The following is a 24,280-nucleotide window of genomic DNA, read 5'->3' on the forward strand; positions in this document are numbered from 1 at the left end:
TTGAATAAATCTGAGTTTTACTCTCAGCAGCCTTCTGAGTCAAGTCTATTCATTCCTGTCCTGCCTCGACAGTGACACAACAGCAAACACTACTGGAATTGAAGAGCTTTGGGTGAAAAACATTATTATCAAGAAGTTACTAACCCCATATGGGGCAGCAGAGTTGTAAGGTTTGGGCCAGGGTAGCTGAAAGAAGTTGTTCTCACTTTGTGGGACCATGAAGATGGTTTCTGGTGCTCTATAGGTAAAAAGGACTCTTTCCCTTTGCCATCCATTTTCCTACAGGCTTTTTGCTATTTGACATTTTCCATCTCCCAGGTGAAATGAGGTAACACGGTGTGAAAATTCCCAGATCTTCACAAATGGAAACTAAAATGAGCTAGAACATCTATACATGATTTCCAAAGCCCTGATAACTTGATAACTTGCAATTTATTTGGATTTTTTTTTTCCAGGCATGCTCAGGTTCTGCTTCAAAGTTTCCCATTATTGCTCATATATCTGCTGCCACACAGTGCAATGCTTGCAGTCTCCAGGCATCAACATCTCCCACTTCCATCTCCATCTTCACTTCCAAACTAGCATCTCCATGGATGTCTGAAATCCTTATGGAAATTATCTGTATCACAAACGAGGCAGGGAGTAGTATCTCACAGGAGTTCATCTACTCTTCCTTCTAACACAAACTCTAAATTTACCAAGTTTACATATTTTCATTTGTTCTACTAAAATGAGAGCTGAAATGTCACCCAAACTGAGAATAACCTTATAAAATGCCCATCTGAGTTAATGTGGAAATGAGCTACTTCTTGCCACCCTCTCCACAAATGATTCCACCTTCTTGCTCAAACCAGCAGTGGGAAATAACACTGACAACTGTCTCTTCCTGAGCCTTTTTAACACCTGTGAAATAATCAGAACTTTTCTTTGTAAAACTGAGAGACTGGACTCATCTGTAAACTCCAAAGTAAGGCTTCTGGTATTTTTTCTCTTGGAGCTATTGTACAAAGCAGGTGCCTTGTGTCTGCTGAGAAGAAAACCTGATTGTTTTTCCAATCAAATATATATTCTGGCAATGCCAACCTAAAAAGGGATAAAACTGACAAATTAAAAGCCTAATTCAATCGTAGTTGTTAAAAAATATTTTTTGAAGTATTTGAATGGCATGTTTTCCTTTCTTCCGCTGCTGTTACAGTGCTGCCTCGCTTCTGTGGCTGTATGGGACACAAAGGGAACATGTTTCACTGCTAATATAAAAAGAGATCAGTTGTGGGAAGGTAAGGAATTAGCTGGAGAAAACTAGGCTGCTTCTAAATTATCCAAGGAAGAGTAGAAAAAGTGCAGAAGGACACTGATTATCCCAAAGGGGACAGAGCAAGTGAGGGTGGGACACGGAGCTGCTGCTGAGGTTTTCAGCACCACCTTCCCGGAGTTCTTCGGACACTTTGTCCAGCAGCAGGGTTTCCGTGCTGTGCCTCCCTAGCTTCATCCAACCTCTTGGCTGTTGCCGCTTTACTTTTCCTTTCCGCTCTTAGTCTGCCTGGAGGTGTTTAAGGAAAGGCGGTGAGGAGTTTAAGGACGGGCGGGACGCGGCGCTCCCCGGACAGAGCGGCGTTCCCTCACAGAGCGGCCGCGGCGATCATTCGGATTCTGTGATATGGCTCATGGGGCAAGGAGAAAGACGGCAAGCAGCCAGCCCAGCCGGGGGGTCAGAGCCGGGGGGTCAGAGCCGGGGGGTCAGAGCCAGGGGGTCAGGACCGTGCCCCATTGCCGTGCCCCGCTCCGTCCCCTCAGGGAGCCGCGGCCCCGCCCCGCGCGCTCCCGGCAGGGGCGGTGCCGCGCGCAGGCGCGCTCCCGCCGCTGCCCCGGGCTCGGGGAAGGGGCGGACGGCGCCGCCCCGCCGAGGAGGGACCGCGGCGCCATGGAGGTGAGGGCGGGGGGCTGCGGGCTCTGCCGGGCTCGGCCGGGGAGGGGAGTCCCCAGGGGCTCGCTGCGTGCCCGCAGGGGCTCGCTCCGTGCCCGCAGGGGCTCGCTCCGTGCCCGCAGGGGCTCCCGCAGGGGCTCGTCCGGGAGAGCGGCGGGCAGAGCGCTCGGGCTGCTCGGGGACGGCGGGAAGGTGCCTCAGCCCCTCCGGCCGGCAGCTTTGGGTCTGGGGGCCCTCCCCAAGGAACGCGGGAGCTGCCTCGTGTCTGGAGCTGGAAATTTATTCCCCGAAGGTTTAAAGTGCTTTGTTTCGCACCTAGTGCGTTTTTCAATAAAGAGTGGTAAGTGTGTATGTACTCTCCCACGGGGGCTGCTCTCTGTTGAGGACATTGCTGGAGCGGGAAAATAGCAGGCAAGGGCGAACGAACCAACTTCTAGGTGTGATCACGAGAAATCTTTTCGTTCCTGTGTTTTTCCTCTGGCATAAAACGAGAGCTGTGAACCCCCAGGAACACTGCAAATCTGCCTGATGGGTGCTTTATGGCATTAGTTCGAGCAGGGTGACCTTCTGAGGAGAGAGCAGCAGCGGGACAGCCCTGGGTGACAGCTCGGCTGCTGGCATCAGCAGGACTTGTGATAGCCAAAAGTCAGCCCATTGCCTGACACCGCTGGCACTTCTCTGTGGAGTGTCGGATGTGTTGAGAAATAAGCCACTGCCCTTTTTTTTCTTTCTTTTTTTCTTTCTTTTTTTTTTTTTTTTTTTTTCATTTACAAGCTGTTGTCTTCTAAAAGCCTCTATCATGCAATGTTATGACTCACAATTGGGTTTGGGAAGATTGGTGTATGTTCTGATGACTTCAAAGAACTATTGTTTGCCTTTTTTTTTTTTTTTTTTTTTTTTTACCTAAACAGAGCTCCTCTTCATGCCTCCCAGATGCTGGATGGAAGCAAGGCAAAACACGCCTGCAGAGCTGAACCTCTTTCACTTCAGTTCTAAAGGTGTTTTGTATTGTCAGCCTTCCAGGTAAAGTGGGGTGCCTTGTGCATCTGAATCTTTCTTGGTTCTTTAAAGGTCTTTTTCAACCTATGATATTATTTCATGGTACCAGTATTGTAATGCTTTCAAAAAAAAGTATTTACTGCTGTGAGGAATTTCCTCTCTTCTTCTAGTACCTTCCTGGTAACAAATGTTAGAACACTGGTACAAATCTTATGTGACATCAAATGTGACAATGCAGTGGAGTTTAATGTCTTAATTTTAGAGCTGACAGGACAGAGAAGGGAAGATAAAGAAAAATCAGTCTTGCTTCAAGGTTTAGAGAAACATTAAGTTAGATTAGCTTCTCCAAACAAGGCTGCTTGCTGGTGTAGGTGTATGTTGTGTAGCTTTTTTTTCCAGTGACAAATGTGATTATCTGATTGATCATTTGTAGGGTGTGGAGCAAGAGCAGGAAATGTTTATCTTGTATCTGTATGAAGAGAAAAGTTGTCTTCTAAGAAGTTTTCCTCTTTGGTTTATACTAGCAAGGGAGCTGAGGGAGATTAGAGGAACTACTTGGTAATGCAGAGACAGTCTTCTGAGAGTTGTTCATGCCATCAGATGTAGACGAGAGTAAACAGCTTGCTATTTAGTAAGGGGTCCTCAGAACTTACTTATATTGGATATCTCCTTAATTTAAAAGTGCTCTAGGGGTTGGAGAACCTTTAAGCAGTTGAGTCAATGCACTATTGCTAGGAGTTTTCTCATTTAGAATGTGTGTGATGGAGTTTAAAATAACTTTGCTGCTAAGTTTTTACTGCCCTGTGATGGCAAGCCTTAAATATGAGCTCTCTGCCAGTGGTCAGTAGCAGTAAATATTCTGTTTGACTGTTCTGCTGGGTGTGGAAGGACAGAGGATGTTCTTCAGTGCAATAACCAGCATGTGTGCCATGTTGTTCCTGAGAGAGCTCACCATTCACAATTATGTGTTAGTCCTGTGAAATACACCCTATTAGATCCTCCCATCCTTGTGGCTGCCTTGGAGACATGTTGTCCTTGAACAATAAATTAAAAAGATTATAGTGTTTTTAAGCCCCATGCAGTCTAATTTGTTCTCCTTTAGCTGGATCAGGACACTTCTCTTGTTTGCCTTTGTCTTTCCAGTGGGGATGATAACTGTTCTTTTGCTGTCATTCTGAATGATAACTAATGCTTTTAAAGCAATGCATGTGTGCCTGGGGAAACACAGGTTGATTTCAGCAAGTCTCATATCTGCAGTATGTGTGTCAAAATAGGCTGTTTCTCCAACATAAGAGGGAAAGGAGAGCTGTGTGCTCCCCTCTCCACAAGGTTCTCCCTGTTTCCCCAGCAGTAATCCTGGTGAGTAAGAAATTGGGATGGGAGGAATCTATCTGAAATAACTTGATGTGCTGTCCTGAAAAGTGAGATCCACCCATTGCTGGAGGGTTTCACTGGGAACCTCAGAAAACACCTCTTAGTTTGCAAAGGAAGTGTTAAGTGAAAGTACCAAAAAGTTACTCTGCAAATTGCTCAAGCAGGAGGTGGTGTGACACTGATCTTCTGGAAGTGTGACAGAGGGCATGGCAGGGGGAAGCATGGATGTAAAGAGAAAGGTTGCTGTAACCTTTTCCCCAGTATGAAGGGTTTCAGGCAGGTGGTGTCAGCTGTGACACTGTGGGTTGTTGCAGTAATGTTGTGATAAGGCTGGATCAATATTTTTTGTCAGACTTGCTCTTTCATGAAATTGGATTGCTTGGGCTTCCTGTGAACTTTTGGCAGTTCATTTGGAAATGTTAATGCTCTTGTATATTATTGAGAATATGATGGAATGTTTTTAAGTTCCTCTCCCTTCGTGGATAACTCAGATTAAATGAAACTAAAAGTTGTACTGTAGGTGGAATGAGAAGGTGACTCTGACAGCTAAGAATGATTGTGGAAAACTAGTGCAAAAATCAAGTAAGAGTATTCACTTTTTACAATTTGAAATTAATATACTTAATACAGAATGAGACTAAAATAATTTCTCTGATTTGACACAGGACTGTCATACATCATTGCACATTCTTCCTCTTCAAATTGTATGTCTTAATACAATTTGTGTAATGTTACAAACATATTTAATCACTGTGTAGTATTCATTGTGTAACATTACAAATACAATTAATCACTATGTAGCTACTCTATAGAGGCAGCTTGGGTTCTGAGCTTCCTGCAGCTGGATGGTTTTTGCAGAATCAGCATCTGCTGAGTGTGTCCAGTTTCATTATGAGCCACATCTACAGAAATCAGTGTTGATGAAGGAGGAAGGGTCCAGGAACAATGTGAGACACTGAGCTGGGAGGAAAACTGGACTGAAGTCTGTTTTCATTTTGTTCCAGTGAAATTGTAGGGGTGTGATTTTGCTGTGTGTTCACAGTGAAGCTCAGCACAACAGGTCCTTGCAATGTCTTCAGGCTCTGGGTACTACCTAAATGTGTGGATAAACTTTTTAAAGATTTCTGAGTGGTAATGTGATGGTGTTTCTTTCCAGCTCCAGAACAACTTGGCTCAAGCAAGACCCAGTTTTGGAGCAGGTGGTTGTCCTGAACTCTGCTGTCTTCCACTGAGTTCAAACACACAAACAAGGTATTTTGTTCATACTAGAAAAAGACATCTCTTCTGTGTTCTCCAAGTGCTTCCTGTTACACACACGTGCTTGTTTTCCAAATATATTCTTCCTTCCTCTGGGAAGAAGATTAGAATGAGAGGGGAGTTAGGTCTGGGTAGTGGATTTTGGCATGTTCATATATGGAGTGTTAGGAAGCAAGACGAAAGACGTTTCAGGTCTGAATGAAGTGAAACTTATGGTAATTGTTCCTTTTCTTCTTATCTTGGCTTTGTTTGCAAGTTTTCTTTACAGCAAAAGAGAAAGCCTGTAACTGCCTTCCCCCCAGGCTCTGAATAGTGTGTGTGTGTGTGTTAAATATTGCCTCAACGCTGAGTTACGATGATGGTAATAAAATTCAGGGGCTTCAACAAAATTGCAGCTAAGACAGAAACTTGCTCTCATTTTACTTACAGTGTGGATTTTACTGGTAACATTATCCTGTGAGTAATAATCCTAATCTGACTGGAGAAGGACAGATGAGAATTTGAAGACACTCACCTTGGACCTGATGTGTCCACAGGCCATTCCCTCCAGAGCAGTCCATCCAGTCTCTGAGCTCTGTCTGGCAGGGTGAGCTGCCCCAGAGCCCACAGCGTCCCTGCACAGAAGCATTCCTGCAGTATGCAGAACACCTCAGCATTGCTTGAATGGTTGAGGCCCACTGTCCTTCTGTGTCTCCAGAAACTCTTTTGGTTGTAGAGTTGCAGGGCAAAAAAAAACATTTATTTGAAAGAATGAAAAATCTCTAAAGTGTTTGGCTGGACTAAAGGCATTTTCCTGTAGTACCAGCTGTTAATTAAGTACTGGTTCATTATAACAAATGAATGATGGGAGTGAAGCTGTGATACCTTTAAAGGAAGGGCTGTGTTGACAAAAGTGAGCTTCACAATGATGTGAAACAGCAGACCTGAGCAATAATAAGAATCTAATACAGCTAATGTTTCATGCTTTAGTGTGATGGCAAAAAGATTCTAGGTTAAAAATGTCAACTTTTCAGCAATTTGGTTTCTGTATACATGACTAGTGAACTTCCTGTTTTCAGGGAAGCAATTCTCTGTACTTTAGGAATGGAGTCAGATTAAAGGGAATTGAAATAATGTAGTGAGTTAATAAACAGCTGACTGTAAATATCAGAGCCAGCTGGTAGAGTGCAGGAGCTGGTTGTGAAGCTGTCAACTGTGCTGAGGATTCACATTCTGGAGTTTTTGCTGATTTTTAGTCAAAGCTAGTATTTTTAGGTTTTTAGTCAAAACTAGATTTTTAGTTTCAAGCTCTGAAGCTGTGATATTTGAAATGGAATAGAATCTGTCTAGCTATGACTTGTAGGTCAGGTCATTCAAGTTACTTGTTTGACACCTTGTGGAAATCAAGCACCACCTTCAAGCAGAGCAGCCCCATCTCTGAGCAGCTTCATGTGTGTCATTTTAGTCCCAGTTCTGAACAACTTCTGATGCAGGTTGGATTGAAAAAGAGGAGAGCTGGAATTAGCTTCCAAGGCTCACCTTCTCTTTATGTTAAAATTTGAAGCTGTATGTGTGTCAATTTGAGTTAAAAGGAAGCTGTTCCTTTAGAAACTGGCAAAGTGTGCTTTATATTACTGTATTTGAGAAGTCACAAATAACATCCATCATGATGATTTCTGAACACATTCTGCCTAAGACTTGAAAGTGAGGATTTACTATTGTTTTGAGGCTTTGAGTAATATATGTTTAAAGTGTTTCACTAAGTTGTTAAGGAGAAAGGACTTTCAAAATAACATCCTAAATTTTCAGACATGTGGGTTCTAAGTGACACTCACAGTAGCTATCACTGACAGATAAAAACAAGAAAAATATAATGGAGCAAAGAAAAAGTATTTCATGTATTTAGACTGTTGTGGAATGTTTCTGCTTTGGAGCTTCTCCCATGTTTTGAGTACTTTAGAAACAGTGGAAGGCAGAAAAACTGCTCATCACAATCTGTTAAAACAGAATTGACAGAAGTTTTTGGGACTTGCTCTTTCATTACTAGTGTTCCCATAATTATACTATTTCTATTGATTTAGCTTTTTTTGTAGTACAAGATGACTAAAAGTTAATTTAGTCAGAATTCCTTATGGCTGTAAAATGTCTTAGGTGCACTTTGCTACTGCCTTGAAGACTTTCAGCTGAAAAAAATGTGACTGGTGTGAAGTGCTCCTGTCTAGAAACTCAGTGTGGAATTATTTAACCTTTTGGAGATAGGTTAGCTGTACAAATATGGTCATGTTTTTATTTAAGCCTTCAATAACAATGTGCAGGTGTTTTTTTCTGCCATATTACCTTGCATCAGTGAATTGTCACCTTTGACTAAGCTCTTGTAGTATTGCAGATAGTAATGTAGGGGGAAAAAATCTAAATGCCATAAACACTTCTTGCTTTGGAGCATAAATTACCCACTGATCTGTGGTTTAGAAAGGTACGTTATGGTTCTGTGACCTAGATTGCTCCTGTGATACCTTAATTCCTGTGATTACTTTGTTTCACTGAGTTATTTGAAGCTTCCTCACACCTTCCTGCTGTTTTGGAGGCTCATTTCCTAGAGCTGATTTGAAAAAAAATCTCTTTGTAAAACAGTAGAATAGCTCAGAGGAATGCCCTTGTGAGGGCTGCAAGTGCTGTCTGGTATGAGGGCATGTGTTCTGTTGTGGGTTATTTCTGTGCTTTGCCTTACTGTGCTGTGAGATAAGGATTCAGTATAGATGCATTATTTTTCCATCCTGTTTTTACATTTATTTATCAACCCCCCACCCAAACTATTAATTGGCACCCAAATTGCCTTTTTATGTTTCCTCTTATATTTGGAAAGGAGGTGGCAGCCTGTGAAGAAAAGCAGAGAAACTTTTGGATAGATAAGAAAATAAACACACAAGAGTATGTGCATTTTCTCCTGAAGTAATTTATTGCTGAAGTCACCTCTATGTTCTGCCACAGAGATGGTCAGCAGCCAGCCTGTCCCCATAGCAGACAGTGGGAAAAGGAAAAAGAAAAAAAGAACCAGAGCTACAGATCAGGTCCCTGGGAAGTTTGAAGGTTGGTGACAATTTAAAAGCCTTTAATTGTTACAGTCTGCTTTGCTTCTGCTGTTTTACTTAGCTAAACATTGCATTTTTTGGTAGGAACAGAGATGATGCCAAAAGGGTTTTGATTGAATAGATGTGTGCACAAATACTGTGAAGTTTTGTAAGTAAAATACAGTCAGTGAGAAAACTGAGCAGTATAAAACTTCTTAGTGGGCAAGCAGCAATGGAAGTACATTTCAAATAAAAATGGTAGTAGCATTCTAGGTTTAAATGTTCAAGTTTGTTATACTTAAAACACCATCTCTGCAAGTAGTTTATGTATGGCAGGCGTTTTCTGAACAAAGAATTAATTGTCTTCAACCTGAAAAATTGTTACTGAGTTTTGCATGAAGACATATGTAGTGGCTGAGATCCTAGAGATTACACATTTGTTCACACTTTAAATGTTTTCTATCTCAGCAATTTTTGATGTTGTAATAAAGTTTACATGTTCATTTTTCTGGAACTTGAAAGAGGGAGGTGAAAAAGGAAATGTAGTTGAGACTGGCATGTCTGCTTTAATACTACATAAATTTGAGGGATGCTTATTAGATAAAGAGCTTGTCTTGATGTTATTCATTAAAATAGCTTTGACTTTCAAAATTCACTTTGATGGATGTGTCCTTTCTTCTGGATTTCTTTGGCAGACTTGTACAAGCTGACTGCTGAGCTGCTTGGTGAGGGAGCATATGCTAAAGTTCAGGGTGCTGTCAGTCTCCAAACTGGGAAAGAATATGCAGTCAAGGTAAGTAGAGACTAAAAGCAGCATCACTTCTCTCTGTGATGTGTTTTCTCCCTCTGAGCATCTCAGGGAAAACCTGCAATAGAGTGGGTAATAGCAGATCCTTCTAGGAAATTTTTGATGCTGGAAATGAGCTTGTTTTCTAACTGTTGAGAAAACTGTCATCTTAAGTGTTATGCCTCCAGAGTGAACTGGTGTATCAGCTGCAGGTAGAAATCGCAAACAGTAAATCATTGTGATTGGATCTCAGGGCAAGCTTTCCTCTCATGCCCTGATTTAGTTGTAGTCTACCTTTGTCTCTTTTTATGAAAAAAGAGGCTGAGTCATTACACAGCATGGTCTCCCAAATATTGCAAGCTTTTGGGTACTGTTCAGGGAGCATCAGGTGCTGCCAATGGTTCATGTATAGCTGTCTTTATTTTTTGATAGACGCCAATCTTCTTTCTGTAATGTCACTGAAAAGTGTTAGGGCTCATTTACAATTTGTTTTTATCCCGAGTCCCCCATTTAATTACAAACACAAATAACAGCAATAGGGGAATTTTATGTTTGATTCTATTCAAAAATAGGCACCAATTTTAAGCTTCTTTTAAAATTTAGTTCTATAGATGCTGGATTTTTTTCTGTACTTTGTAAAATTGTTGAAGTTTAAAGGTTGAAATAAACAAAACTCTGCGTGAGGAATTGGATGTGATCAGATGCAGAGACCTGTGTATACTGGTGGATGGTTGTCTGTTCTGCACCAGAGAACTCAGGCTGCAGAAATAAGAAACCAGTCCTGGATACAGATCATTGTGATGTCTTGCTTTCAGTTTATGCAGCAATCATTCAGGCTCAGCCTCTTGTCCTCTTTCAACCTGAGGATGGTGTGAAGGAAGGTAGCTTCTCATGGCTCTGAGATTGAATGTATGTTTTCTTTAGGTTCTGTTATTGGGTCTCCATAAAGTTTATACTATGAACTTTAATTTTTTGTTGAATTTGGTACTTGTTGCTTAAATGCCTCTAATGACAAATCTGTTCTTTTTGACTGTTCAGTGTCTGATGTGACTCAAATCTATTCTTGGTAGAACTCAAGAGGATATCCTGTTCCACACATTGCAAAGTTAAAATGATGCAAGAAAAAGCTTGTGGTAACTGGTCACTGGCTGTGTAACATGTGGACTTAGTTCCTTTCTTCTCTTCCTGTCCTAATTTCTCTTGTCCTCTGAATGCCTTCCAGAGCTCTGCTGACACTGCTGTGCTCTGTAAAAAAAATGCCAGATGAGGAATTGAACAAACAAACAAAGGTGGAGTGTTTTTCTCCAGTGGGCATGCCCTAGATTCAAACCTTAGAACAGTTACCTAATTTCAGAGCTGTATGCATAGTTCCTGCAGTAATTTTTCAAATATGAGTTCTTAAAACTCTTTTTCACAGATAATTGAAAAAAATGCTGGGCATAGTCGGAGTCGGGTTTTTCGTGAGATAGAAACTCTGTACCAGTGTCAGGGTAACAAGTAAGTATGGTTTGTCTTTGTTTATTTAAAGTGTTTTGATTCCTTGTTTTCAAATTTTTATGTGTGACAAGGTTAGAAGCTTTGCTGTAGTCCCCTTAAAACCACTTGAAATTTAGACTTGGCTTATTCAGAGTAAGAATTTCCCCTGCTTTGCCTGTGAAATTTAAGGGAACATGTACAGATTTAATAGTTACATAACTCAGCAGCCAGGTCAATGTAGCTTGAATCTGTTTCAATGATGCATGGCTTTTGTCCTGATGAGAAATTAACATTTTGATGCTCTCCCCTGTGACTTCACCATCGGCAAAAGCTGACATGATACCAGCTGCTATGGAAAGGAGATCTTACCATTCCTTTCCCTGATGTGTGGTTTGTTCTCCTCCTTGTGTCAGCCTTCCTGCTTTTGCACTGGAACTCTTAAGATCAGCAAAAAGCTAATGTAGTTCTCATTTGGATGTGTGCTGACTTCATGCAGCCACAGGATGAAGCAACTGTAAAACTGCTACTCGTGACTGAAGAGGAAGAAAAGTTGTACAGCACTGGCAGCATGCTCTGGGAGCTTTGTGATGAGTTTGAGCCAGTCCTAAAGCTACTTTTAGATGTCTCTGTTGATCTAGGATGTATATACAACATATTGTGCAGCTTCTACTGAATTTTTCAAACAAATACTTAATATAACATACAGAAATAATTTTTAAACCAAATTGTTTACCAAACTCATGGGCTTATGTTATGCTGTAGAGAACCAGACAATGTTTTTTTTCTTGTGTGAGGTTAAGAGTAAATGGTCATCCAGTGCACAACTGATGAAAAACTCAAGCTCACATGACCACATGGAGAATTTTGGGGGTTGGATGTATCATTACATGTAAAAAAATCCGACTTACACATTTGACATTCTCAAAGCAACCTGAGGTATTTGTGCTGCAAAGAATTTACATGAGCTAAACAGGAGTTAGTCTAAAAATGGCAACTAAGGAGTTGGATTTAATATCTTGTTGACAGATGCCCGTCTCCTTTGAGCCCTGTGTTTTGCTTTGTGATTTCCAGAGAGAAAGAATGCCAGTTTAATTATTTTTTCTTTATTCCTGCCTTCAGCACAAATGCAGTGTTTTAAATTATTAAATACAACCTACTAACAGTTATCTTCCTGTCAATTGAGCAGTAGCAGAGCTCTTGCAATCTTGTCTGAATGTGGTGTTTGGCCTGTTTCCCATGCTTAAATTTCAGTGGGAGTTGGAAATGTGGTTTTAATGCCACAGGCAACCAAAGCAACTTGTTTTACTAGAACTTGTATTTTTGGTTACTTCTGGCAGTTCCTAGTTATCCATGCTGAAACTCTTCATTGCTGTGTGTAGACTCCATGCTTGTTTCTTTTGTTCCCTTCTTTTTGTTTCTTTTTTTACAGGAACATTTTGGAGTTAATAGAATTTTTTGAAGATGACTCAAGATACTACCTGGTCTTCGAGAAGCTGCGAGGAGGTACTGTGCAGAAACTGTGCCTTTGCTCATTGAATCATTTTGGCTCCTATTTGCCTCTGTTTTAAAGTAATAATTGAAGAACTTTAAATGCTTGATACTTTCAAGACAAGAAGTAGAGGAAGTGTTATACACAGCATGAAGTATGGTTATTCTTGAGTATTGATGGGTTTGGTCATGCATTTGCAATCTCTTTCTGTGGCTGAGTGATGGCAATGTCAGCTATATTAAAGTGACAGGTTTGAAATACAGTCAGTAGGTCACAGGGGAGGGGAGACACACAGGATGTGAGGTGTCATGCATGGGCCTAGTGCAGCATCTGTGAACTCTGGCAGAGTTTTTCCTTGATGTAGGATTGACTTCACTGTCTGGAACTCATGGAACTCTGTTATGAAAATCATCTTGCCTGTGCCTAGGTTTGCTGTTATTGAGAGCCAGTTGTGCTTGTGGGTGTTTGAGAACCCATCAAGTGAGCCTGACTGGTCACTGGGCTCCAGCACTTCCCACTCACCTGGAAGTGAGAAATGAGAAAGCTGCAGCAAGCACTTCATGGACTTTCTCACATTTGTCTGCATGGAGTATAATTACATGCTAATTGCATGGCTGTGCAAAACCAGAAGTTAGTTGGCCAACCCTTGAAAGGAAAGCTGAGATTCTGGAGTATCCTGCTGCCCAGAGACCATCTACTGTCTCTGGTCAAGAAGGTTTCTAGGTGCAAACTGTATATGCAAGAAATAAAAATCTGTTCTGCATAGATGCGGAACTATTTTTGAAAGAGAGGGATGTGCATATTTTTTGTGTAAAAACTTTTCTTTAACTTTTCTCAAAATTTTGTATCTTTTTCTTCTATTTACCCATAACACTTTTTCTTAATGCACAGATGTCTCTGACAAATTAGCTGTTATAGGGCCTGATTGAGATGAATCTGCATATGTCTTATTTTTCATCTCCACTAGTTAATCCTCTTCTTTGTGAGTCTGTGGTTGTCAGTGTATCTGCATGGCTGCTGAGAGGATAATAATGCTATTCCCCTTTTAGCTACTGTTTTTACAAGCTCAGCTAGGGCTAAGACTAGTTTTCTCTTAAAAAAATCAGTATTTAAAGGGTTAGGTATGTGGTTTGAAGACAAAGAATGTGAATTAGAGTCAGCTCTGATGCACTGCAGATTCTGAAGGGAATGTCAAGGCTGGCAAGAACGAGAACATTAATCTTCAATGCAAGTCTTACTTCAGTAACTCCAGTCTCAGAGGCTGCTATTACTTACAGTTTTGGAGCATAATTTGGGCTTTCCATTTTCAACTTTGCCTCCCAGTAGCTGTTGTAACTGAAGGAGCTCTGCTGCTGTTTTATCTGTTTTCAGTTCACTGTGATGTCCAGAGGCCCTTTAGTATCCTTGTCTGACAGCATTTTATAATTGAATGAGTTAAAATTGAGCTGATTAGATTGAACTGATATGATTTAAGGGTTTTTGCCTCTTTTTTTTTTTCCCCTCTGAAATGCATTTTGAGAGGTGCTGTATGATGCTTTCTCTCTGTTGAGTACTGGAGAGGTAGGAACAACTAGTGCCCTGCTATTCTTTCTTCATGAGAATTCTCTACGTGGGCTGAATATAAAGTCAGTAAAGTGTGTTTTTATTGATACTGATATAATTCTTATCTGAGAGAATTTGAACATCAGCTCTATTCAGACAGGTAATTTCAGATAAACATGCTGAGTGAAATGAGCACTTACAGGTGGCTCAGTATTGTTTCCTGCAAAGTGTGGGATCTTTTCCACAGGGCTGGAAACATTGAAGAACTGTTACTGCTTTCTAAAGGTGCAAAGCATAACTACACCAGGAAACCCCTTTGAACTTCGTGCACTCAAAATATCTGTAGCAAACTAGGTGGTGTTTGTTTTGGCAAGGGAAAAATGTCTGTGTTTGTAATCTGATAACCTGGTCCAAATGGCCTTCCTCCACCCACCTGACACAGCATGGCTGTGCATATCTGAGAATATCTCCCTTCTTTTTGAATGCCCTTTCTCTTCCCTCTCTGAATGCTCACTGTGGAGGAGGAGTGGCTGTTACATTGATGGTATTAGAATAGGAATTACCCAGTAGGATATTCCCTTCCACATTTACAACTAAAGAATAAAAGTGAAATCACCTGAGATACAAAATGTTGAGTGTACTGGGGCTAATAACAAATAGCACTTACTTCTTGAATTTCTTTGCCTGATTGCTTTTACAGATACACTTCTCTGAACAAGAAAATAGAAGGCAATAGTAAGGCTACTTAGGGAGTGAGATATCTGTGGACTACATGGTTTTTTTAAGACATTTTTAATCTTTCAAGAGGAATGATTGAATTTATTTTAAGAAAAGGCGGAATCAAACCTCCCTTTATTCTTTGTTAAAGGGATACCAGTGAGGCTCTGCCTGTAAGCTACCAGCTTTTCAGTATGTTTTAATTTAGAGGTCTTTTGTCAGATTTCATATCTCTGAGCAAACTTTTCCTTAAGTCAGTGCAGAAGCCTTGCCTTGATGCCTGTGGGGAGTTTGATATGTATTTAAAGGTCAAATCTCTTTTTACCTTGATGGTGTTGAGGCACAAAACACATATCCTTGACTTTCAGTGCAGGATTTCAGTAGTGATATTATAGAAAATGAGGGGAGTTTGAGTATGACTACCCATGACCTGGGGTAGGTTGGGTTTTGCTGAAGTATTTATGTATCTCCTTAGCTGATGTTTGAGTTTTACTGGTACTACTGACAAATTTCTACTGTCCCAGTGTGTGGAAAATGGGCCAGTCATGTCCTTGGGCAGTAAAAAGTGATTGCCTCTCATGCTGTGCTTAAACTAGACAGCTGCACTGTTTGAAAATTATGTCTTAGCACACTTAAGTGGTGAAGCTGCTCAGTTGTGCCTTTTCTTCTTAGCCATTCCCCTCTTTGCTCCACAGAAGTTGCCTGCTGTTAAAGGCTGCTATAAAGTGTTAAAATGAGATTATGGATTCATGATACTTGGAACTAGTTCACCATTCATACTGAGGTTTTTCCTTTCACCTGTTATCCTGACAGGTTCAATCTTGGCCCATATACAAAAGAGGAAGCACTTCAATGAACGAGAAGCAAGCAAAGTGGTGAGAGATATTGCCTCTGCTCTGGATTTCCTTCATACAAAAGGTGAGACAAGGCTGTCTTCAGCTTTCCTAGTTAATACTGTACACTCAGGTTATAAAGCACATTTATCTCTAAGTAGCCAGCTTTTGCTAGTGTTCACATTCACAGCAATGCCAGATGACTTAAGCTATTTTCCTTTATGAAGCTATTTTCACATTGTAGTACTTTCAGTAATAGGGAGTGTTAAAATGTTACAGACTTACCAAGAAGAACACTTGAATCAGCATCCAGAGAGAGTTACCATTATGGTTAAGTCTATTTGTTCCTGTTACACAAAGGTTACTCAAAAGTGATTTAATAAAATATTAATTTCCTTGTGTTTCAGGTCGACAGAGTTACTTTTTTGTAATTACTCAGAATTTCTGCTGGTCACAAGACCTGTTGGTTTGCAGTAGTTTTTGGCTCCCCATATTTAGACTCTCACTGTTAAATTGAGAGACCTAGGTGAACCATAGACTTTATTCAAAAGTGTCCTCAATTCCTTTGGAATTTGCTTAGATTTAAAGCAGTTATGTTTGTAGAGTTGTTTTTTTTTTGTTGTTGTTGTTAGCGTTTTTCTGCTGCTTTTTTGACTTGGGAATACTTTGGTTTAAATTCAAAAATTTCTGTGCATTATGGTCATCCCAGAGTATATTTTTGGGAATATGATGGATACTTTTGAAGTTTTTGCTATGTTGTGATTATCTGGCCTTGCAGCTTCAGTTACTGTTACAGTGACTAGGTCTGAATAGAATGGCATGTAATTGAAGACTGTTTATGGGTTATTTATTTTGATACATTTTTTCTTTCCTTTTTGCCATTCTTATTAACCTGGTGGATCTCAGCAGATTTGCATTTGCTACCTAAATTGCTTAGTACCGGCCCTGGATCAATAAATGTTCAGTTGTATTCCATACTTTCAAGTCACAGGTCTCTTTATGTGCTGAGTTGGAATCACAGCACTGGTACCTCAACAAGTTGAACCTATTAAAAAGAAAATTGTATCAATGTATAGGAATAAAAGGGGAAAACCTGAGGAATGTGGGTCTTGTTACATGTTGTGACTGTTACAAAAAGTATATTTGAATGTGAAACCAAACTTAGTTTGGATCAAGAGATTTTGTAATCTTCACAGCCTGTCTGTGATAATTAAACCTTCCGAGAAGGTGCTTCTTCAATACCTGTGTTTAGAAGATTTTGACTTTGAGATATGGGACATATAAAAAGCAGGAAATTTAGGCTGAATATGTGGAAAAAAAATATTTTTTGATGTGCAGGGCTATAGTGGGTTTCTTAAAAGCTGCAAATCCAGGTACTCCACTCAAGAGGCTTCACATCAGCTGAGCTAATACCTTTCTGTAGCTCTCTCTCAGCTTTTAGTTTTAATTCCCCTTTTCCCAAACAAGAGGAGGGTGATTGATTAAAATAGCTGCAGAGCAGCAATCTGCTTTCTTGTTGTTTGCTGTGAGCTGGGACAGCAGGGATATAGCTTGCAGAATCAGCTACATCCCCTTTTCATTTTATTGTTCTCTTTATGGTTCTTCTGTGTGACATTAAAATAATTAGTAAGTAGGGTACAGAACACTAAAGTAAACAGGAAATTAAAGCAGTTTTATTGCACAGCTTAATGGTGAAGTCCTATAGCTAAATGCTTTTAAAAAAATTTGAATAAGGACAACTAATTCTTTTGACAGTAGTAGTTTAAAACTCAGCTGGATGATAATCCTGACTTACACCCACTTGGGATGTGTGTGCTTTATTGCTAATAATCTACTGGAGAGGTGTTTAAAAGCAGTTGTTTTCTCAGTGCTGTGTGCAACTGCAAAATCAAATGTTACATAATCAGACATTTGAATTCACACAATAATACAAAAAGACAATGTTGGCTTTCCCACTGTGAGCTAAGCCAACCGTTGGGAGTTTGGTCAGCCTTGTAAATATCAGCACAGGCCACCTCAGTGGGTTCATTGTGCCATCTTTTGTGCCACAGCCATGTGCACTGTGTCAGTATGAGCACTGATTCCTTTAGATGGGGGCTCTGCTGTTAGATTTTTTTGCCACGTCTTGTGGAGTGTGCTGAATAAATGACATTAAAAGCTTCCTTGCCTAGAGTTTGGTGGAATTTTCCTTCCTGTACTCTGAAGTAATATAAGGTGCTCTTGGAATGTAAGTTTCTAAATCAAGACTAGACTGCAGTTAAATTACAGCCAAGTTGCTCATTTGATTTGATTTTTTTTGCCTCTCATTTTCTACCTTCCAATTGATTTTGATCATATCAAATGAAGAACTTCCAGAAATTGTGTTTTTAGGCATTTGAAGAACTTTGACAGCAGAGAACCATCTTGCATGTGGATTACACAGATAACTTTGTGCTTCGCTGTTAGGTTTGCCTATCCTGATAGGAATCAAATAAAGAAGCCCTTTGGCTGTTTTCATCTAGCTTTTCTTCAGCATTTCTAACTGAAACTTTAATTTTTCATTTGCTTCAGCAACAAGTATATACCTCAAAGGGATATTTTCACCTGGGAGTCAGGGGATTTTTTTGCAGTGGAGAGTGCCACAAGCACCTTCTGTGCTGGTAGGAGTTCAGCAAGCCAGTTGATCCATCTGGAAAGAACAACTTTACTGTAAAAGGCACAAAAATAATTTAATTAAACCATGTAAAGAATTAAACTTTCCTACAGGTCAGTCATCTTAATAAGCTGGTTTTAAGGAACATAATTGACTTGGGCTAACAAAATATTCTGATGTTAGGTTCTTTCTTGCTTGACAGACTCTCCTGTACAGTTATGGATGATAAAGGTATAGCAGGATGCAACAGTGACATTTAACAGTTGCACTTTACAATTAAATTATTATATTTAAGAAGGGCAGATGTGTGTAGCAGGCTCAGACTTAGAGTATTTCCCAGGACACCTTCTAATAAAGAGAAGTTATGAGAAATAAAACAGCAGAGTATCCTTTCTAATGAGCATTTGTACTCTCTGTTTAGGCATTGCTCACAGGGATCTGAAGCCTGAAAACATCCTGTGTGAATCTCCAGAAAAGGTGCTGCTCTGGTCTCTTAACTTTCCAAACTGAATTTTTAAAATTTGGTTCCCAAAAACAGTCCTTGTATTTTTTTCTCTTCTTGAAAACTTTTGAACCCATTAGTGAACTTCAACTAAATTTGACAGAACTGAAGGTTAAAAAAGAGACTAAATTCTTCTTTGAGCTGTGAAAATGTGAACATCTGGCTAAGAGATAAAAAGCCAGCTGGCCTTGTAGAGGGATGGCAGTGACACCCTAGTGCCTCATCTATTCTGAGCAAGTACCCAGATGGACAAGCAGCATTTAGAGACCAGCTGGTCACTTTATATGAGTTTTCAAAGTGCCCTGATGTGTACTGGCACTTGCCTAGCCAAATAAAAGAATAATGTAGCAGGATCAGGTGCTGGTGGTGTGGGTGCAGCTGGGGCAGGGTGGGTGAATGCAAGGAGTGGAAGGTAGCTGTAAGAGATTGGGTCTCACTAGGGATTTGTGTTCTGTCCTGGGGTTTTCTACTTCACATATATTCATAGATTTTGCATTAATCCCAGTCTTCATGACCTCTTATTTTTTTTAGATATCACCAGTGAAAATATGTGACTTTGATCTTGGCAGTGGGGTGAAGCTGAACAGTGCATGTACTCCAATAACAACTCCTGAATTAACAACGCCGGTGAGAGAACTGCGGTGGCTTTGTGCTTTCTTTGTTCTGCTGTAAACCAATTTTTCTTATATCCAGAGGAGTCCTTCCAAAAGGCTTTACTGCCACTACACCCAGTGCTGGGCAGCTCATTTCAAGCAAGTGTATGTGTGGTAAATACTGTCTTGCTTTCCCAGTTACAGAACAAATACACAAAAGCACAGGAGCTCACAGTGTTAATTTTCTTGCTGGCCAGCATGCGACACATTGGTCCTGCTTATCTCTTCCACAATCAAATGGGGAAACTTTTTGTGCCCATTTTTGTATGCTTATAGACAGACTTTGAACCTTAGTTTTGTGCTCATTTCCCCATGTTTTGTTCCTGTAGCCAAGCCAATGAGCTAAGGAGAACGCAAGCTCTCCAATCAGTTTGTAGATTTATAATACACATTAGTTTGAAAAACTACAGTCCCGTGCTTTTGCCATTTACTGTGAAAGAAAAATCTGACAGTGTTGCAGAAGTCTTACAGAAATCTATTCCCCTGATACACTTCTCTGGTAACTAATGAATAAGATTAAAAAACCTGAAAGATGTAAATTAATATTTTGATCTTGGATTAAAGGTTCACAGCCATGTGGAACAGCTTGTGGTGCTGGTAAAGAACTATAGGAACTTTAGTATTCACTGATGCCTATATTTTGCTATTCCACCAAGCACCTTGGTATAAAGAGTGAAAAATTATAAACCTGAGTCTTGTTTTGATGTGACCCTCTCTTTGAAAACTTGATGGAATTTGGTTTCATAGTGTGGCTCTGCAGAATACATGGCACCTGAAGTGGTGGAAGTCTTCATGGAGGAGGCCACGTTCTATGACAAGAGGTGTGATCTGTGGAGCCTGGGGGTGATTCTGTACATCATGCTCAGTGGTTACCCCCCTTTTGTGGGCAACTGTGGCACGGACTGTGGCTGGGACAGAGGAGAAGTCTGCAGGGTTTGCCAGGTCAGTGTGCATGTCCTGGGTGTGTGGGGAGTGCAGAGTTCTCCCCTGGGCTTTGGGTGTAAAACTTGCTGCAATGTCAGCAGTGGAGAGCTGTGCCTGATGCTGGCAAGTAGCTGGGAAGATGAGCTGTCACTACAAAGTGAGGGTGGCAGTATAAAAGCTGAGTGATAACAGTTTCTAAAGTAAGGTTGGGCAACTGCCTCTCCTTCCTCCTGTTGTGAGATTTCAGAACTTCTCCTCACCCTTTTTCACGCTCTGGAATCCTCCCTTGTTCTGTAGTCCTTATCTGGTTTATAGTAGTCACTGCAACTCCTCAGATACAAGCTAAGCCCTGGGAGGATTGAATTTATTTTCTAAAAATGGAGTATTTTATCTGCCCTCTTAGGAGTGGGGGAAGTGTTTTCAGCAGACATTGTATTGTGTCCATCTTAGGCTGCACTGAGCCACTCTGTGCAGCTGCCTGTCACCCTGCATTGACTGCATAAGGAGACTGGATGGTTTCAGTTGCTGCCCTCCACATTAGGTGGCTAAAAGTGCATGGGCAGTCTCACCTGGAAACCTTCTGGTTGCTGTGTATTTCAATTGAATAATTTTTTCTTTACCAGAACAAGCTTTTTGAGAGCATTCAGGAAGGCAAATATGAATTTCCTGACAAGGACTGGTCACATATTTCCTCTGAGGCCAAAGATCTCATCTCAAAGCTGCTGGTTTGTGATGCCAAAGAAAGACTTAGTGCTGCTCAAGTTTTGCAACATTCATGGGTTCAAGGAGTATGTATTCCCCTTTATATAAAGAGTTATTCTTCTTCCAGAGTGACAAATAAGCTATTCCCTGTCTCTGAATTTTTTGAGTCCTTGTGTGTTTCAGTGCTTGTATCTTGATTAATTAAATGATATGCAGTGGCTTTATTTTTTCTGCGTGGTAAATATTTGGATGAATATGTCAGCCTTTGAATGTTTGTTTTGTTTTGTTTAATCATTGCTTTGTGCATTTTAAATGGCTTTCTTGTGAATAGCAAGTACTGCGGTACACAAATTATTGTGCTAATACAGTAATGCAGAATGCTGGCAAATATGGTTATAAAGAGCAGCAGTGTCCTCTTATGTTTCAGTTTCCTGTTCAGGAAAGAAGGAATAGACCCTCTGGAGAGCTTCCAAAGCTGTAGTCTTATACCTGCAAGCTGTGAAATCTCCTTGTGAGGGGAGACAGATTATGAAATACACTTTGCAAACAGTGATTTGTAAGCCCATAGTGAATTAGTTTATTTGCAATATCTGTTGGTTGTAAGGATTTGGGGGAGTCACTTGTTTTTTGTCACTCTTGGGAAATTTGGTTCCCAGCTGCTAATATGTAATTAACTTCTCTTCTATGCTTCTTCTAGCAGGCTCCTGAAAGAGGATTGCCCACCCCTCAAGTTCTTCAAAGGTAAGGTTTATTTTTTAAGTATCTGTAAACATGGCCAAGAATAATTCCTGAAAAATGGGTGGGAGGGAGGAGTTACAAATTAGGGGACAGTATCCCTGGCTGAGAATGGAGCTTCATAAATGTGCTGCACTAATTTTGTTAAGAACGTCAGAAATATTAAAACTGAATTTTCTTTATGATCTAATCTTGCTTGTGGGAAAAGCATTAGAGGGAATTCCTGCAGTGCAGTGTTAATCTTAGGAAAAAATGATGGTTTGGTCAGCTTGCTGCCCAGGAGGGGTAGAAAAAGGCATAAAGGTGTGTGTTACCTGAAGAGACTGCTTTCTGATGGGTGAATTATCACCATAAACACAGACTTGGATCTGACTTTCCTTGTAGCTGGTGGCACTCACAATATCCATTTACTGTGAGCAGGTCAAGCCTCATTGGAGGTGATTTGATGGGAGATTGTCTGTGCCAGAGAGCCTGAGTCACACATCTGTTTCTATCTCTGTGTCTGCTGCTGGTGATTTCAGGTGGTTCTTCCATCAGAAATGCCTTTCCTTAAGCCACAGGTGCAGTCATAGTGGGACTGCAGTTCTCTGGAGAAGGGGAGCAGAATGGCCCCATATGCCCATCCTTTGAGAACAGCTAGAAATTAAGGATGACATCTGAGGTGGCTTCCTGGGTTTATAAAATCAGAAGTCCTTGGCAGAAGGAGGAGTAGAACTGTGGCTGTTTCCAAAATCCCAGAGTGTTTTTGTCATGCATTGCTGATCCTCTGGGTGAGGATAAATGCAAGTATTAACTGGTCATTTTGCTTGCTGTCTCGATGATTTGGTAGAAGAAATAAACACGCCTGGAAATAGATACTCTGCTGTGAGGGCAAGTGGGTGAAGCGCTTGTGTTGAAACTGCTTCCTCCTTTTCTTTCCCCGGGCAGGAACAGCAGCGCGAAGGAGCTGACCCTGTTTGCAGCCGAGGCCATAGCCCTGAACCGGCAGCTGTCCCAGCACGAGAGCGAGCTGAGCGCGGAGCAGCGGAGCGCCGCGCACGCCGTGTGCTCCGTGAAGCTGTCCCCTCCCTCCAAGTCCCGCCTGGCCCGCCGCAGGGCCATGGCACACGCCACCAAGACCAGCGACTTCCAGCCAGTTCCCCACAAAGCCTTCTGAAGTTCTTTCCTGCTGCGGCGGGGGCAGGACGAGTCTGTGTTCTTATTTGGATTTTAGAGCTGATAAAAGCTGCTCTGCTTCCGACACTTTGATTAGGAGCTTGCTCTTGTGATGTGACTTGTAACTCAAAGGGGACAGCTTTTTATGGGAATGTTTTTTGCCTGTCAGATTTAGTGCATTAAGATAATTCAACTGATATTTTTTTTTTAAACTGCAGAAGATGAGTTTTCTGCTGTATTATGTGAGGTGATAAATCACTAAGTTTTCCTCATTTTCTTCTTAGAAGAGCACAGTTTAAAATGCAAACTTGAGTACATCAGGAAAAACCCACACTGCCAGGCAGAGGATCAAGCCTCTCTTTGCTGATGGCTGCTCTCCTTGGTAGCACGTTTTGAAGCTGCTGCTGTTAATGCCAGCAGTAGGGACAGTTCTCAGCCAACAGAGCCCTCCTCTCTTTCTGTAGACTCATGAAGGTGACGACAGGGTGGATCTCTGTCTCCATTATATTCATTGGGCTTAAATGGAACGAGATGGTACTGTAAAGGTGCAAGGATTGCTCAAATTTCTAGAGATGGAGAGAGCTCTGTAGTTCTTTATGTTGTACTCCATACCCTCTCATTTTTAATTTTCTGGAGTTTGATGTCTATTATGTCCCCTTGGAACAGTTACATTCTTAAATCTGATAACTGCAGTGTAACAGACTGTTTATGTAACAGTTTATATTTACTGTTAGGCTTTTTAATACTAATGTGGGGTTTTATTATATTAATGCTATCCTCAGCTAAACCTTCCCTTCTGTAAAATTGTACTTCTCCATGACCTTTTATGTGTCCTACCTGGACTTCCTAATGTGAACAGACAGACATCAGCAAATTTTGGTGTGTGAATAATTTAGAAATGCCACAAGCAGAGTACAGCTGTACAAAAATGGTGCTGCAGCCACAGAATTCTGCCTCCTGGAGTAACCTCAGGCTGTGTGTCTAGATTTTTGCTTTCCGTTTCAACACTGCGGTGCAACAGAGCCAAGAATAATTTGGAAGAGTTTTGGCTGAAAAGCTGAAGATTTTTAAGTGACCAAAGGGAGGTCCATGGAGAAGGACACAGATGTTGAGCACTTTCTGAAAAATAAGCTGTGAATATTGGGCCCATGAGATGGCCATGATGCACCTTAACTTGTCAGCCCTTTTTGAAACCTTTTGCCAGGGCTTTGTGTGCAGGTGGGGGAGGAGGAGGCCCCCAAGTGCCAGCACAAAACCCTCCCAAGCAGACTGAGAAGGAATAAAGTAGCAGATGCAACAGGCACTTGGAAGTTGAAAGGTCAAAGCTGAATGTCTTTGCATGGCCTATTCAGAGTGGTTTTACATTATCAGTAATATCAGTGCATATAGTTATTTTTATAAAACACGCTGTATTTTGTGACTAATATTAAAGTTGTTATTTAAAAAAATTTTATATGTTGTGCCAGCTGATGAATGATGAAATGTATTTTGCTTTTTTTAATTAAAATGCCCTAAATTATGTATTTAACACA

At 40.9% G+C, this 24,280-nt stretch overlaps 1 protein-coding gene across 5 annotated transcripts; it reads left to right on the forward strand.

Annotated features, from left to right (window-relative positions):
- Positions 1–1,881: 1,881 nt before the first annotated feature.
- On the forward strand, positions 1,882–24,280 carry MKNK1 (MAPK interacting serine/threonine kinase 1). 5 transcript variants are annotated; one of them, XM_085586284.1, is made up of 13 exons: positions 1,882–1,927; positions 5,454–5,548; positions 8,522–8,620; positions 9,297–9,394; positions 10,806–10,885; positions 12,294–12,367; positions 15,426–15,530; positions 18,499–18,554; positions 19,111–19,206; positions 19,980–20,174; positions 20,780–20,944; positions 21,556–21,599; positions 22,521–24,280. In XM_085586284.1, the coding sequence occupies exons 3-13, from the start codon at positions 8,524–8,526 to the stop codon at positions 22,747–22,749; spliced, it is 1,239 nt and encodes a 412-aa protein (XP_085442410.1). In that variant the 5' UTR covers positions 1,882–1,927; positions 5,454–5,548; positions 8,522–8,523; the 3' UTR covers positions 22,750–24,280. The 5 variants fall into 5 exon arrangements, with proteins under 5 accessions (XP_085442410.1, XP_085442411.1, XP_021384579.1 ...); XM_021528904.3 differs by lacking the exon at positions 1,882–1,927 and adding an exon at positions 2,901–2,947; XM_021528921.3 differs by lacking the exon at positions 1,882–1,927 and adding an exon at positions 2,901–2,947 and having other exon boundaries at positions 21,559–21,599.

This window comes from Lonchura striata, chromosome 8 (genome assembly GCF_050655825.1).
Source record: "Lonchura striata isolate lonStrDom1 chromosome 8, ASM5065582v1, whole genome shotgun sequence".
In the NCBI taxonomy this organism is placed as follows: domain Eukaryota; kingdom Metazoa; phylum Chordata; class Aves; order Passeriformes; family Estrildidae; genus Lonchura; species Lonchura striata.